Below are 12,522 nucleotides of genomic sequence, written 5' to 3' on the forward strand. Positions count from 1 at the left end.
CCACAAGGCAAACACACCCGGCCGTCCCATCGTATCGAGCAATGGGAGGCTGTGCAAGGACCTCTCCGGCTATGTCGAGGGCATCCTGAAACCCATTGTACAAAGAACCCCCAGCTTTTGTCGCGACACTACGGACTTCCTACAGAAACTCGGCACACATGGAGCAGTTGAACCAGGAGCACTCCTCGTCACAATGGATGTCTCGGCACTCTACACCAGCATCCCCCACGATGATGGCATTGCTGCAACGGCCTCAGTGCTCAGCGCCGACAACTGCCAGTTTCCAAATGCAATTTTACAACTCATCCGCTTCATCCTGGACCACAATGTCTTCACCTTCAACAATCAGTTCTTCATCCAGACATATGGAACAGCCATGGGGACCAAATTCGCACCTCAATATGCCAACATCTTCATGAACAGGTTCAAACAAGACTTCTTCACCGCACAGGACCTTCAACCAATGCTAGACACTAGATACATCGATGACATTTTCTTCCTTTGGACTCATGGTGAACAATCACTGAAACAACTATATGATGACATCATAGAATCATAGAAATCATAGAAACTCTACAGTGCAGAAGGAGGCCATTCGGCCCATCGAGTCTGCACCGACCACAATCCCACCCAGGCCCTACCCCCACACATTTACCCGCTAATCCCTCTAACTACGCATCTCAGGGACAATTTTAACCTGGCCAATCAACCTAACCCGCACATCTTTGGACTGTGGGAGGAAACCGGAGCACCCGGAGGAAACCCACGCAGACACGAGGAGAATGTGCAAACTCCACACAGACAGTGACCCGAGCCGGGAATCGAACCCGGGACCCTGGAGCTGTGAAGCAGCAGTGCTAACCACTGTGCTACCGTGCCGCCCTGTTTGAGGTTGTGCGGTTGTTTGAAGGCAAGAAGTGGGGGTGTGGGGATGGCCTCAACAAGTTCCATTCCACCATCAGACTCACCATGGACTACTCTCCAAAATCGGTTGCATTCTTGGACACACGTATCTCCATTAAGGACGGTCACCTCAGCACCTCACTGTACCGCAAGCCCACGGATAACCTCACGATGCTCCACTTCTCCAGCTTCCACCCTAAACACGTTAAAGAAGCCATCCCCTACGGACAAGCCCTCCGTATACACAGGATCTGCTCGGATGAGGAGGATCGCAACAGACACCTTCAGACGCTGAAAGATGCCCTCATAAGAACAGGATATGCGCTCAACTCATCGTTCGACAGTTCCGACGCGCCACAGCGAAAAACCGCACCGACCTCCTCAGAAGACAAACACGGGACACGGTGGACAGAGTACCCTTCGTCGTCCAGTACTTCCCAGAGCTGAGAAGCTACGGCATCTCCTCCGGAGCCTTCAACATGTCATTGATGAAGACGAACATCTCGCCAAGGCCATCCCCACACCCCCACTTCTTGCCTTCAAACAACCGCACAACCTCAAACAGACCATTGTCCGCAGCAAACTACCCAGCCTTCAGGAGAACAGTGACCACGGCACCACACAACCCTGCTACAGCAACCGCTGCAAGACGTGCCGGATCATCAACACAGATGCCATCATCTCACGTGAGAACACCATCCACCAGGTACACAGTACATACTCTTGCAACTCGGCCAATGTTGTCTACCTGATACGCTGCAAGAAAGGATGTCCCAAGGCATGGTACATTGGGGAAACCATGCAGACGCTACGACAACGGATGAATGAACACCGCTCGACAATCACCAGGCAAGACTGTTCTCTTCCTGTTGGGGAGCACTTCAGCGGTCACGGGCATTCGGCCTCTGATCTTCGCGTAAGCGTTCTCCAAGGCGGCCTTCACGACACACGACAGCGCAGAGTCGCTGAGCAGAAACTGATAGCCAAGTTCCACGAGGACGGCCTCAACCGGGATCTTGGGTTCATGTCACACTATTTGTAACCCCCACCGCTTGCCTGGACTTGCAGAATCTCACTGGCTGTCCTGTCTGGAGACAATACACATCTCTTTAACCTGTGCTTAATGCTCCCTCCACTCACATTGTTTGTACCTTTAAGACTTGATTATCTGTAAAGACTGCATTCCAATCATTATTCTGTAAATTGAGTTTGTGTCTTTATATGCCCTGTTTGTGAGCAGATCTCCACTCCACCTGACGAAGGAGCAGCGCTCCGAAAGCTAGTGGCATTTGCTACCAAATAAACCTGTTGGACTTTAACCTGGTGTTGTTAAACCTCTTACTGTGTTTACCCCAGTCCAACGCCAGCATCTCCACATCAAGCACCCGGTCCACAGGGGGGGCCTTGACCAAACTACACAAGTGAAACTGGTGTCACCAATTCAATTGATCCTGGACTGCTTCCAGACTCACTCAGCAACCAGATAAGGATCAGGTCAGTGTTCTCCTTAATGCAATCAACAGCTGTGCCAATGACATTTTAAGTTGACAAAGGGAAGAAACCACCAAATACTCAAAGCCTTTAATTCCTACTTTAGCCCAGTGCAATATTAATAGACTGAACAAAATTCAACTCATGTAGCCAGGAACTCAGATACAATTGTATCACAAAGCGGATAACAGTGAATGAGAGACATTGATGGAGGAGCTCAGAGACCACAATGTAGTGGAGGTGATAGATGAAACATTGTCAGACTTCTTACAGCCCAGAGATCTCACTTTCGCCAAAGCAGTAGTTAACCAGGCAGGCTGAACTTCCCAAGCAAACTGCGCTACTCATTCAGGGTAAGGAGCCTTTTTGGGGGCAGATCACAATCCAATTTTTGAACCAGAGGGCTACCAAGGCACCTATCAGGAAACAAGAGCCAGTATGAAGAGGGCACAGTCAGAGCTGTGGCAGCAAAATATCTTATTGGTGTGAAGTCTGTCCAGCTATTAATGCTGAGTGCTGTACCTGCCACAAGAGGGAACAGCAGCAGGAAAAATTAAATCAGACCATTCCAATCTACAAGTGTTCAAGAAATAGGTGATACTGAAGAACAGAATATTTTCTTCTTAGATGAAGTGACAGGGCCACAAGAATGTTTTTTGTATGTAGATGGTTAATGGCTGAGAAACAAATTTTTAAACTTGACACAGAAGCAAGTGTCCCTTCTTTCCCATACCTCATCCTGACTGAAATCTGAATTTCTCCAACTGCCTACTATTCAACTTCATGGCACATGAGGTATTCCACTCAAGGTGCGAGGAGAGATGACTGCTACATTTTGTTATATTGGTATAGAGTTCACCGATAGTCGATACGTCATTCCTCAAGTGTTCTTCATTGAACAGAGAAGTTTGTATAACTTTGCATGTTGTTTTTTTAAAAAAAACTCAAGATGACTCACAACACTGCGAATCAGTCTTCAAACAAAGAAATTCCATCGCTACAACCATAGGAAGACATCATAGGCGTTTCATTTCTCTTCAAGGAGAGGCTAGATGAACAGGGAGACAGATATATCAAGGATGAAGGTGACAAACCACAAGACAACATTCTGGAACTTCATTTTCTCTTTCGGGAGAGATAGGAAGCGGATGATGAGCAAGATGCAACTGAACTTGATGTCGCACGAGATGATCCTGAACCTTGCTTTACTTTGTGAGGACAGTAGAGATGAAGATGATAGCTCTGATACCTCTGCCAAGGGGGAACAGCATATTATTGAAGGTGATAAAGATGCAAATCTATTCATTCTTACTGAAGACACCAGTGACACACAACAACAACCTGATGCAGCAATTCTTTTGTACAATAAAGAACCAAAACCAAACGTTCTTACTATTGTCACTGTAATCCTGCACAATCCCTGCTATCACTGAATCTGCAGTTAAATCTAGAGATCAAAAAATTAGAGGCGCTTACTACAGATCTTACCTAACACTACAAATGTATAATAAAATGTAATTTCTCTGCTTCGGCATGTTTATTTCATTGTTAATGGTGAAGGCATACATTCTGATGAAGTTCCATAGATATTCAAGGCCACCGAGGAGCAAATTCACAGCAAAGACATTGTGCAAGTTAAACCACTACCTACAGAAAAAAAAATTCCGATGGCATTAGCAGGACAATTTTCTCCCTTTGTCCATCTGATTCATTCAAGGATGAGGCAATACCTAATACCTCATTCACTGCAGCAGTAAAAGTTTGCAGACTCTCCACAATTGTACAAAGCGTCACAAGATCTAAATAGCTTCATTCTTTCAAGCAAGAGCAGCCCAAACATTCTCCAGAGTACCAAGAAACAAAAACAAATCTCTGTTCATAGCTTTTATACAGTGGACCAGAGGCAGAAAATGTCTGTCTGCAGAGGTTGGTGTTCCAAGCACAAGATTATGAAAAGCACATTCTCAGAGAGAGCAGTCAGGGACTGACACCATCAATGTAAGAGACTGCGGGGGTTAGAAGTATGAGGCGTAAGTAGTTAATGTAAATAGAATGAAAGACATGGGGAGAGATGAAGTATAAAGGGTTAATGGTTATTATGCTACTAGCTATGAGCAGTAGTAGAGGCAGGTACAATTTTGTCTTTTAAAAAGCATTTAGACAGTTCCATGGGTAAGATTGGTAGAGAGGGATATGGGCCAAACCCAGGCAATTGGGACCACCTTAATGGTATAAACTGGGCGGCATGGACAAGTTGGGCCAAAGGCTTGTTTCTATGCTGCAAACCTCTGAGTCCTGCTAAATGTTCACTATTCACATTAACACGCTTTCCAGCTCTCCTCTCTCAATGGCACCAGAGCCTGGGCATGATATTAATACAGGTTTTAAGGAATGTCTTAAATGAGGAGAAAGGTAGTGAGACAGAGAGGCCTAAATTAGAGGAGAGCATGATAGGGCCAGAGGAGGAGGTTACAGAAAGGGTAGCACAGTGGTTAGCACTGCTGCTTCACAGCTCCAGGGACCTGGGTTCGATTCCCAGCTTGGGTCACTGCCTGTGTGGAGTTTGCACATTCTTCCTGTGTCTGCGTGGGTTTCCTCTGGGTGCTCCGGTTTCCTCCCACAGTCCAAAGATGTGCGGGTTAGGTTAATTGGCCACGCTAAATTGCCCCTTAGTGTCCCGGGATGCGTAGATTAGTGGGTAAATATGTGGGGATATGGGGGTAGGGCCTGGGTGGGATTGTGGTCGGTGCAGACTCGATGGGCCAAATGGCCTCTTTCTGCACTGTAAGGTTTCTATGATTTCTTCTATGATTTCTATGAAAGACCATAGAGGGTTTGAGAACAAAGATCAGTTTACTCCCTCTGTGTTAAATCTTGTTTGTATGAAATAGAACCCAACAACTTTCAAGCTGTGATACATTTAAACTAGTGAACTTTTGTCAGTAGTTATTCACTGAGGCCGTTATTGCACTTTTAATGCCAACATTTATTAAATGTCATGAAGATCAGATAAACTGGTCAATCATCCCGTTGGTTTTAGCATCCTAATTTTACTCAGTGATCATCGAGTTGTTTCACAAAGTGACTCATTGCAAATGAAGCCCCATGGGCCTGATAGGGTGCTGCATCAATCCAAGTTCATGCTTTCTGCCCGACGGGACTGGAGTAATAACACCAGCATATCTCAGTACACATAACAACTGTGCCAAGGATGAAGGCGAAAATACAACACGAGAACAAACATTTTAGTGTTAGTTGCACTGTAATCTTTCAGAGATGAGTGTGTCAGATTACAGAATGGCCCACTGCTCTGCTTTACCATCAGCCCAACAGATCCAGTGCTTGGGCTCAATACAAACATCCCTCTTCATCCCACCCTTTCAACATGGCCATCTATTCCTTTTATCCTCATAACTTCCTCTTGAAGACACATATGATATTTACCACCTAGTAGCATTGATCAACATTCTAACCACACTCTAGGTAAAGTTTCTCCCAAATTTCCTACTGAATTTATTAATGACTATCTTTTACTGATGGCTCCTAGTTTTGGACTTTGCAGATTGAAAAAAATCATAGTTGAATATATTAGCTATCTATTGGTGTTAGGTGTGGTCCTACCCCTGTAATGTTGAATAACTCCCTTCACATAGTTAGCCCAGCGAGGTAATCCCGGACTCAGAGGGTTTGATTCAGTTGGCACACGAAATTCCAGTTGCTTTGGTTCGTCTGCCTCTTTTGCTGTGGTAAGTAAGGAGATGATCCCATCTGCACTCTGACAGCCAAGCACCACTGTGACCATCGGGAGAGCCTGAGGGATAAACAGATTATTACCGGTTACTGCTGCAAGATCTTCCGCTTCTCATGTTCAGCCCTTAACTCAAAAATCAATCCTCCACAAAACCTTCCTCCTTCAGCTCCTGCATGCATTTTTGTCCAAGCAAGTTCGTGGATTCCTACAGCACCATTCAGTCTCAGGACGTGGCAGAGGTTTACCCTATTTTGTTTTTTAACCAACAAAATAATTTTGTGTAATAGGGAGTCCAGAGCCAATCCAAACACAGCAAGATCCCACAATCAGCCAATACATACTAAACCGGTTCTATTTTAGTGATATTGGTGGTCAGGAAACCGGAGGAGCTTCATCCCTGACTGTACCTCTCTTCCAATCCTCTGCAACAACAGCTCCAACCTTCTCACCCCCTCCAACCTTCTCTTTCAGGCTCACCCCACTTCTCTTGCCCTCAGCTTCTCCTATCAACAGTGCCACTTCCCCCTTTTTACCCCACCCATCCATTGCAACTTCTTACGTACACCTACCCCAGCCCCTCATCCCACAATCCCCTCAGCCCTTCCAATGCTCCTCCCATCCCTCTTCACTCCCTCACTGGCACCAAGCTTATCCATTCCCCTTCACTCTCCACCCACACAACACCCCCATTAAACCAACTCCCTCCCTTGCGTCCCTTCCAATCCCCTCAAATATTCATCATGCTCAATCACTCCCTCCATCTCTCCAATCCCTATCTCTCCCACCCCATCATTTTGAAAACATCCTCCCTTTCTCCCACTTCTCACCCATTCCTCCTCACAGTCACCACGACTAAGACTCCCCTTCTGCCCTCCTGAATATTCATCCTCACATGTGCACCCTTTGACCCCACTTCTCTCCCCCCAGTGCACCTTCTCCCCCAATGCCCCAAACCCCCTCCCTCTCCATCCATATCTCCATTCCCCTCATTGCTAACCCCTTTCCAAATAACCCATCCACAAATACCACCTTCATCCTCACCTCTCCACCCCTCAAGACCTATTCCCCTTCCATCAGCCCCTATCACCCGCCCCCCCGTCCCATTCCCCAGCTTCTCACACCCCATTTCACCCTCCTCACCACCCAGTTCCCCATCTCATCCCTCCCACTTTCTCCTCCCTCACCCCTTCCCCACATCCCCCAACTTCACACCTTTCCCCCCCATTCCTCCCTGCCCCCCACCACCACAGCCCCATCTCCGTGTGCCCTTTTCCACCGTTCATTTCCCTCACCCCCCTCCCCACCCCCCCGTCCCCTCGCCGACCCCGCCCCCTCCCCCCCTCCGCTTCCTCCCCACCCTCTCCCTCCCTCACCACGGGCAGTACGAATCCCTGGTTATAATCTGTGTGTTCCCCAATGAGGTTAACTCTTCCCGGAGCAGCGACCACAGCACTCGGCTCGCAGCCCGGGAAAGTCTCTGTGAAAACTTGCAGCGTCTCCTGCAACAGGCCGGTAACTGCACATTCCGCCATCATCCCGGACAGCCTGAGGCAGCTGCACTCTGCTGTCAATCACCGCGCCTGCCCCGCCCACTAACCGCCGCGCCTCCTCAGCGGCGCCTCCCATTGGCTGCTGCTGGCTACCCGCCCTCAAGGTATGTCCACGCCCGCAAACCTTTGACAGCTCAGAGATAGCCCCGCCCCTGACTCTGATTGACAGCTCAGAGATAGCCCCGCCCCTGGCTCTGATTGACAGCTCAGAGATAGCCCCGCCCCTGGCTCTGATTGACATCTCAGAGATAGCCCCGCCCCTGGCTCTGATTGACAGCTCAGAGATAGCCCCGCCCCTGGCTCTGATTGACAGTAATAGTTTTAACAACACCAGGTTAAAGTGCAACAGGTTTATTTGGTAGCAAATGCCATTAGCTTTCGGAGCGCTGCTCCTTCGTCAGATGGAGTGGAAATTTGCTCTCAAACAGGGCACTGTCTGGAGACAATACACATCTCTTTAACCTGTTCTTAATGCTCCCTCCACTCACATTGTCTGTATCTTTAAGACCTGGTTAGTTGTAGAGATTCGCATTCTAATCAGTATTCTGTAACTTGATTTTGTGTCTCTGTGCCCTGTTTGAGAGCAGATTTCCACTCCATCTGACGAAGGAGCAGCGCTCCGAAAGCTAATGGCATTTGCTATCAAATAAACCTGTTGGACTTTAACCTGGTGTTGTTAAAACTCTTACTGTGTTTACCCCAGTCCAACGCCGGCATCGCCACATTCTGATTGACAGCTCAGAGATAGCCCCGCCCCTGATTCTGATTGACAGCTCAGAGATAGCCCCGCGCATGGCTCTGATTGACAGAGTAAGAAGTTTAACAACACCAGGTTAAAGTCCAACAGGTTTATTTGGTAGCAAAAGCCACACAAGCTTTCGAGGCTCTGAGCCCCTTCTTCAGGTGAGTGGGAATTCTGTTCACAAACAGAACTTATAAAGACACAGACTCAATTTACATGAATAATGGTTGGAATGCGAATACTTACAACTAATCCAGTCTTTAAGAAACAAAACAATGGGAGTGGAGAGAGCATCAAGACAGGCTAAAAAGATGTGTATTGTCTCCAGACAAGACAGCCAGGGAAACTCTGCAGGTCCACACAACTGTGGAAGTTATCTGTGGGCTATCTCTGAGCTATCTGATTGACAGCTCAGAGATAGCCCTGCCCCTGATTCTGATTGACAGCTCAGAGATAGCCCTGCCCCTGATTCTGATTGACAGCTCAGAGATAGCCGCGCCCCTGGCTCTGATTGACAGTTCAGAGATAGCCCCGCCCCTGGCTCTGATTGACAGCTCAGAGGTGGCCCCACCCCTGGCTCTGATTGACAGCTCAGAGATAGCCCCGCCCCTGGCTCTGATTGACAGCTCAGAGATAGCCCCGCCCCTGGCTCTGATTGACAGTAATAGTTTTAACAACACCAGGTTAAAGTGTAACAGGTTTACTTGGTAGCAAATGCCATTAGCTTTCGGAGCGCTGCTCCTTCGTCAGATGGAGTGGAAATCTGCTCTCAAACAGGGCACTGTCTGGAGACAATACACATTTCTTTAACCTGTTCTTAATGCTCCCTCCACTCACATTGTCTGTATCTTTAAGACCTGGTTAGTTGTAGAGATTCGCATTCTAATCAGTATTCTGTAACTTGATTTTGTGTCTCTGTGCCCTGTTTGAGAGCAGATTTCCACTCCATCTGACGAAGGAGCAGCGCTCCGAAAGCTAATGGCATTTGCTACCAAATAAACCTGTTGGACTTTAACCTGGTGTTGTTAAAACTCTTACTGTGCTTACCCCAGTCCAACGCCGGCATCGCCACATTCTGATTGACAGCTCAGAGATAGCCCCGCCCCTGATTCTGATTGACAGCTCAGAGATAGCCTCGCCCCTGACTCTGATTGACAGCTCAGAGATAGCCCCGCCCCTGGCTCTGATTGACAGCTCAGAGATAGCCCCACCCCTGGCTCTGATTGACAGTTCAGAGATAGCCCCACCCCTGGCTCTGATTGACAGCTCAGAGATAGCCCCACCCCTGGCTCTGATTGACAGTTCAGAGATAGCCCTGCCCCTGGCTCTGATTGACAGTTCAGAGATAGCCCCGCCCCTGGCTCTGGGCACGGCAGGGACTGGGGTGTATTATTGACCCTGATAATCACATTTTGGTTTGACGTTTTAAGTTTCCTTTCGACTTTGTTTTTGGTTCGGGCTGTTCCCCCTTCCTTTTGGGGAGCTGCCCCTTTTACTTTGTCCCTAAGTTCGTTTGAGTTAGTTTATTACGTTGGTACCCGAAAGAGCTACCTGATGAGTCCTAATTGATCGTTAAATCAGGGAGTCTCATGCTCCCTATTTAAAGCAGGTATGTCAGTCTCCGAGGCGGCATTCAGCAGGGAGCAGCCTGTAAAGCTGGCTATGTACAGATGCATGGTGTAAATAAAGAAATTTGGTGACAGGACTTTCACCTCCGTGGAGTTATCACGCAAGGATTGTCCTATGAGGAGAGATTGAGATTAGTCCCATAATCCCTAGTATTAAGAAGAAATAGAGGTGATTTCATTGAAGTATTCTTATGGGGTTTAACTATGCAAATATGGGGATGATGTTTCCTCTGGCTGGGGAATCTAGAACATGGGGCTCCATTTTGATAGGCAGGCAGACTGCTTATCTACCCGGAAGGGAAGTTGGCTGGAAGCCGACATGACTGGAAGAAGGCCATCCCCACAACCATAGCACACTGAGCGCTGGGCTAAAGTAGTCAAGAGGGGGCTCCCACCCATTAGAGGAGGACAGCTCACCCTTGGAAGGTCTTGGCCAATCAGGTTATCTGGTAGCACCAGAGGTCAGAAGTGGGCACAGCCAGGACTACAGGGCGGAGGACAAATATGAGCATTGATGCAGCAGTTAGGTAAGTCCAGGGGTTTTACCACATGAAGCCCAGGGAGGAGGGAAAGGCGGTGGGGGGGGGGCAGATGGCAAGGAAGAGAGGGGGTGACATCTTGGTGCAGGCTGCCCCCGAGCACCCCAAAGTGATGTGTACCCCTTTCTTTCCCACCTTTTTTCATCTGAGGCATTGCAAATGGAATGGAATTATCAGTAAACATCTTCACTCTGACCTTATGATGGAAGGAAGATAATTGATGAAGCAACTGAATATGGGTGGGCCTAGGACACTTCGCTGAGGAACTTATGTCCTGAGATGCTTCACCTCGAACAACCACAACCGTTTTCCTTTTGACCCCCATTGACTTCGATTGAGGTGGCACAGTGGTTAGCACTACTGCCTCACAGCGCCAGGGACCCAGGTTTGATTCCTGGCTTGGGTCACTGTCGGTGTGGAGTTTGCACTTTCACCCCGTATCTGTGTGGGTTTCCTCCAGGTGCTCTGGTTTCTTCTCACACTCCAAAGATGTGTGGCTTCGGTGGATTGGCCATGCTAAATTGCCCCTTAGCAGAGTAAATATGTGGGGTTACTGGGATAGGACTTGGGTGGGATTGTGGATGGTGCAGACTCAATGGGCCAAATGGCCTCTTTCTGTACTGTAGGGATCCTATGATTCTATGATCTTACTCAAGAGTTCCTAGGTACCTTATTCACTCAAATGATGCCTAGAAGTCAATGTCACTCTCACTTCACATCTGACATCCAGCTCTTTTGGCCATGTTTGGACCAAAGCTGTAACGAGGTCTGGAAGGACCCAAACTTGTAAGTGCCGCTAGATATTATCATTATATATGTTATATCACTCTAACATTATCACCTTTCATCAATTTGCTGATGATTGAAAAGTAGGCTGATAGGGCGGTAATTGGCCAGTTTGGATTTGTCCTGTTATCAGATGGGTGTCAATGTTGTGATTTATAGTATTAGGGTTTGTAAGGGTTAATTTGAAATAGAACCTCTCATAATGATAATGCTAAGGGAACATATGACTAGGAGAGGAGAGGGAGGATGCTCATGGCTTCAACAGGATAACATCTAGCCATGGTTAACTGTACATAGTTCAGTTGTATCTAATAAACCAGTTATTGTTTGGACTTACCAATGTCTCAGTAAGTATTTGGAGCTAGACTAACCACCATACAACATAGTTGTACTGGAGAAGTTTGGCTAGTTCTAGAGCACAAGTCTTCAACAAGAATGTTGTCGGGGCCCATAGTCTTTGCTTTATCTAGCTTGTTCAACCACTTCTTGTAGTGCATGGAGTGAATCAAATTAGGCTGAAGACATACTTCTGTGCTGTTGGGGATCTCATTAGGCATTGAGATGGACCATCCACTGAATACTTCTAGCTGAGGATAGTTTCAAACGTTTCAGCCTTGGCTTTTGCACTGATATGCTCAGTTCCCTCATCATTGAGAATGGGGACGTCACTCCTCCTGTTAGAACCATATTTTTTGCTTTATAAGACTAAACTCTTTTCACCAGAAGTTCAGGCCTCCTTGTCTTATACGTCACTTCGACTTATCTATCGATTGATTAGTCAGGCCAGACTTGTATCTAAGTGGATTTTAGATGCCCACGCCTTTGAGTATAAATCAATCCAAGGAAACCCCATCCATGCCTCATACCAATTTTTTTTTAAAGTTTATTTATTAGTGCCATAAATAGGCTGACACTGCAATGAAGTTATTGCGAAAATCCCCTAGTCGCCACACTCCAGCACCTGTTTGGGTACACCGAGGGAGAATTTAGCATAGCCAATGCATCTAACCAGCACGTCTTTTGGACTGTGGGAGGAAACCGGAGCACCCGGAGGAAACCCATGCAGACATGGGGAGAATGCAAACTCCAGAGACAGTGACCCAAATCAGGAATCGAACCCAGGTCCCTGGCG

The 12,522-nt window shown here is 47.4% G+C and overlaps 1 protein-coding gene across 3 annotated transcripts in view; it reads right to left on the bottom strand.

Annotated features, from left to right (window-relative positions):
- Positions 1–7,746, bottom strand: part of galk1 (galactokinase 1) — a 36,536-nt gene extending 28,790 nt beyond the window's left edge. The window contains exons 1-2 of one of the 3 annotated variants that reach the window (XM_078225263.1): positions 7,519–7,746; positions 6,016–6,205 (exon numbers count right to left, since the gene is read on the bottom strand). In XM_078225263.1, the coding sequence (XP_078081389.1) occupies positions 6,016–6,205; positions 7,519–7,680 (352 nt within the window). In that variant the 5' untranslated portion in view covers positions 7,681–7,746. Of the gene's footprint in view, positions 1–6,015; positions 6,206–6,486; positions 6,674–7,518 lie in introns of those variants that run through there. The other 2 variants (XM_078225264.1, XM_078225265.1) reach the window with 2 other exon arrangements.
- Between the last annotated feature and the right edge of the window lie 4,776 nt (positions 7,747–12,522).

Source organism: Mustelus asterias, chromosome 12 (genome assembly GCF_964213995.1).
Source record: "Mustelus asterias chromosome 12, sMusAst1.hap1.1, whole genome shotgun sequence".
Taxonomy (NCBI): Eukaryota; Metazoa; Chordata; class Chondrichthyes; order Carcharhiniformes; family Triakidae; genus Mustelus; species Mustelus asterias.